Here is a 4,022-nt window from a genome sequence, read left to right on the forward strand (position 1 = left end):
CAGGCGTATGTGATGCTGAGCAGCTCCTTTTCTATTTGAGCATATCGCATCTCCGCGTCTGTCATTGAGCGCGATGCATATGCAATAGGTTGCCAGTAGTCATATTTTTGCAGAAGAACGGCACCGAGCCCACTCTGTGATGCATCTGATGATATCTTGATGGGTCTCGCTGGGTCATAAAACCTCAGAACTGGTTCCTCTGTGAGCAGTTTCTTTAGATCGCTCCATGACTTCTCATGCTCATGATTCCATTCCCATTCTATGTTCTTTTCAGTTAGTCTTCTCAGTGGTGCCATCTTTTCTGAGAGGTTGGATATGAATTTACCCATGTAGTTGATCATTCCATTAAACCTCTGCACGTCCTTTTTGCATTGTGGCTTTGGCATATTCTCAATGGTGGACACCTTTCTGGGATCTGGTCTGACGCCCTCACTGCTAAGGATATCTCCCACGAATGTCAGTTCTGTCACCCCGAGCTGGCATTTCTCTCTATTCAGCTTCAGGTTTGTTTTCCTTGTTGCTTCCAGCACTTTTTTCAGTCTCTCATCATGCTCAGTTCTCGTGGTTCCCCGTACTATGATGTCATCCATTGATGTATCAACTCCCTCCAGGTGCTCATAGATCATATGGATAGTCTTGTGATACACTTCAGGAGCTGAGGCAATGCCAAATGGTGACCTTAGGAATCTGTATCTGCCAAATGGACTGTTGAACGTACACAGTCTTGAACTTGCTTCGTCCAGCTTCATCTGCCAAAATCCAGATGATGCATCTAACTTGCTGAAATATTTTGCATTTGCAAACTGTGCCATGACTTCCTCACGTGTAGGAAGCTTGAAGTGCTCTCTCTTTATTGCTCTGTTTAGATCTCTTGGATCCAGGCAAATTCTGAGCTTTCCATTCTTTTTGTCCACTACGACGAGGGAACTCACCCACTCAGTTGGCTGATCTATCTTCTGAATCACGTTCAGGCTTTCCATCCTGTCCAACTCGGCCTTCAGTTGCTTTTGAAGAGCAAACGGAACTTTTCTGCATGGATGTATGACCGGTGTCATACTTTTATCTACTCTGATCGTGTGTTCTCCTGGAATGCAGCCTAGACCCTTAAATAGGTCTTTGTACTCTTTCATGAGTTCATCATAGACTGTCTCTCCTTCGCTTTCCACAACGAGGACTCTCTTTACCAGGTTCAGTCTCTCACAGGCTTTTAAACCTAGTATGGCTTGCACCTCCTTTGGCACCACGATTAATGCTAACGTGTGCTCTCTGTCCTTGTGTGTCACTTTGACAATGCATCTTCCTTTCACTGGTATTTCAGTACCTGAGTATCCTGTCACTTTCACTTTGATTCCATGTATCTTTGGTCTGGGTCTAATTTTCTTAAAATCAGTCTCTGATATCACATTAACTTGTGCTCCAGTATCCAATTTAAATGGAATGTGTATGTCATTCACTTTTAGTGTCAACATCCAGTCTCTTTCTTCTTGTTTGTTTTCAGACACAACATCTGCATAGAACTCCTCTATGTCGCTTTCATCTACTGCATGGACCTTGCTTTGTTGCACTTGGTTCTTGCAGCAATGGGCATAATGGTTGTTTTTGTTGCAACTATTGCATTTTTTACCATATGCTGGACACTTTTTTGGTGGATGCTGTGTACCGCATCGACTACATGACTTTCGATTGTCCCTTTCATTTTCGTTCGCTGGCCACACCTCTTTTTTCACATTGGCGCTCGTTTTGTTAAACGGTTTGTATCCGTTCTTTCTCACTGCATCCACGTTGCAGCTATTGTCACTGAACAGCTCCTTTGCCTGCAACTTCACAGTCTCTGTAGCCCTACACAGTGCTATGGCTTTTCCCAGGTCTAGATCTTGCTCTCTTAGCAGTCTTTCCCTTAGACCATTATCCGGAATACCAAACACCAGTCTGTCTTTTATCAGCGAGTCTGTCAGTCCCCCAAATTCACACGATTTGCTTCTGTTTCTCAGTTCAGTCACATACTGATCAATAGTCTCACCCGTTTTCTGTACACATGTGAAAAATCTGTGCCTCTCAAACGTCACGTTACGTTTAGGTATGCAGTAGGCCTCAAACTGTTCCATTATTTTATCTAGCTTCATTTTGTCTCCATTAGCAGCGAATGTGAAGTTATTGTACACCTCCAGCGCTTCATCACCCACGACATGTAAGAAGTGACGATTTCCTTTTATTACTTTTCTCGTCAGCTCCGATTGCCGCTAAATACAACTCTAAACGTTGTTTGAATCTCCCCCAATTTTCAGCCACATTACCTGTTAACTGAAGCTTCGTCGGTGGGAGTAAACCTTCCATTTTTCACTTCGTTAGCTATTCTCTAATGGTAAGTAACGATGTTCTCTTTTGGCTTGCTAATCTGTGGAGAGCTGATTTAACTTCAGATTTTTTTCTCTTCATCTCTTTCAATCACTTCTGACACCATGTATTGATTTCTTTGTGGGGTCAATGATGAGACATTTATGAAAGAGAATGTCTTTTAATCTAATGTCTGTTCAACTCTTTATAACAACATTTACAGGAGACATCAAGCTAGTGATACATCTAGAACAAAACTGAAACCAAACTAAACTGCCTTGCTTGTCTCGGTCACATGACCTCTGCTGGTCAGGCACAAGCAATCAATACATGCAATTATGCTGGTAAGGCATGATAATCAAACAGGCAAATAACATCACTATTTGCTGATATCATTACACGAGCCAGTTTTGAATCCAACTTTGCCTTACTTGAGTTACAGGCTGGAATGTAATCCAGGGGTTCGGGGAATTTATATATAGAATAACATATACCCGAGAGTGAGTTACAGGCTGGAATCTAATTGAGGGTCTTGCGGGGTTTATATTTAGAATAACAGATAACCAGGAGTGCACAGGCGCGGTTAGGTCCTCTTTTGGTTAGACCCAATTACCTGTGAATTAACTGTAAATTAAATGGAACTTTAAATAAAACTTAACAAATTAAACTAAAATTCAGTTTGCCGGGGTGACAATGCACTCTAGTCCCCACGGCGCCCACCAGTCTCGGAAGGCCTCAAGTGTGCTGGCAGACACCGCGTGCTCCATCTCCAGGGCCACCTGAGCGCGGAAGAGAGGCAGGCAATCGGGCCGGACAACCCCCTCGACCGCCCGCTGCCTGGACCTATTAATGGCCACTTTGGCCAGGCCCAGAAGCAGTCCTAATAGGAGGTCCTCCGACCCGCCCGTTCCCCTCCGCACCGAGTGACCGAAGATCAGGAGCGTGGGACTTAAGTACAACCAAAAATCGAGAAGCAGCCCCTTGAAATAATGGAACAGGGGCTGCAACCTCACACATTCTATGAAGGAGCGGTTTGGTGGGAGCAGTGCGCAGGCGAAGTATTGTGTAACGGAGTGCGTATGCGCAACTTGATGGGAGTAGTGCGCATGCGTGGTGCTGTGTAGCGGAGTGCGCAGGCGCAGTTTGGTGGGGAGTAGTGCGCAGGCGTGGTTTGTGTAGCGGAGTGCGCAGGCGCAGTTTGGTGGGAGTAGTGCGCAGGCGTGGTGTGTAGCAGAGTGCGCAGACGTGGTGTGAGGCGGCAATGCCGATGAAGGGTCGGTTCCCGGTGCGCCGGACGTTCGAGTACCTGAGGAGCGGAGCTGTGGTGCTGAGGGATTCAGTGAAGATCCTGACGGTGAATTACAACACGCATGGGGAGCGCAGCGACGGAGCAAGGTCAGTGAGAGAGGAGAGGGAAGAGGGTGGAGGAGGGAAGAGGGGGGAGGAGGGTGAGAGAGGAGAGGACGGAAGAGGAGAGGGTGGGTGCGGGGGAGGAGAGGAGTGGGGGGTGGAGAGGGTGGAGAGGGTGGGGGGTGAGGAGGGGGGGAGGTGAAGAGGGGAGGGGGGATAGGTTAGGGGGAGGAGGGAAGAGGGGAGGGGGGATAGGTTAGGGGGAGGGGGGGTGAGGAGGGAAGAGGGGGAGGTGAAGAGGGGAGGGGGGATAGGTTAGGGGGAGGGGGGGTGAGGAG

At 47.3% G+C, this 4,022-nt stretch overlaps 1 protein-coding gene across 1 annotated transcript in view; it reads left to right on the forward strand.

Annotated features, from left to right (window-relative positions):
- The first annotated feature begins 3,595 nt into the window (after positions 1-3,595).
- mrps25 (mitochondrial ribosomal protein S25) overlaps positions 3,596-4,022 on the forward strand; it is a 142,761-nt gene continuing 142,334 nt past the window's right edge. The window contains exon 1 of the mRNA XM_086001177.1: positions 3,596-3,729. Coding sequence (XP_085857303.1) covers positions 3,596-3,729 — 134 coding nt within the window. The remainder of the gene's footprint in view (positions 3,730-4,022) is intronic.

The sequence above is a fragment of the Somniosus microcephalus genome, chromosome 11 (assembly GCF_052327205.1).
Source record: "Somniosus microcephalus isolate GS21.2 chromosome 11, FLI_Smic_1.0, whole genome shotgun sequence".
Classification (NCBI taxonomy): Eukaryota; Metazoa; Chordata; class Chondrichthyes; order Squaliformes; family Somniosidae; genus Somniosus; species Somniosus microcephalus.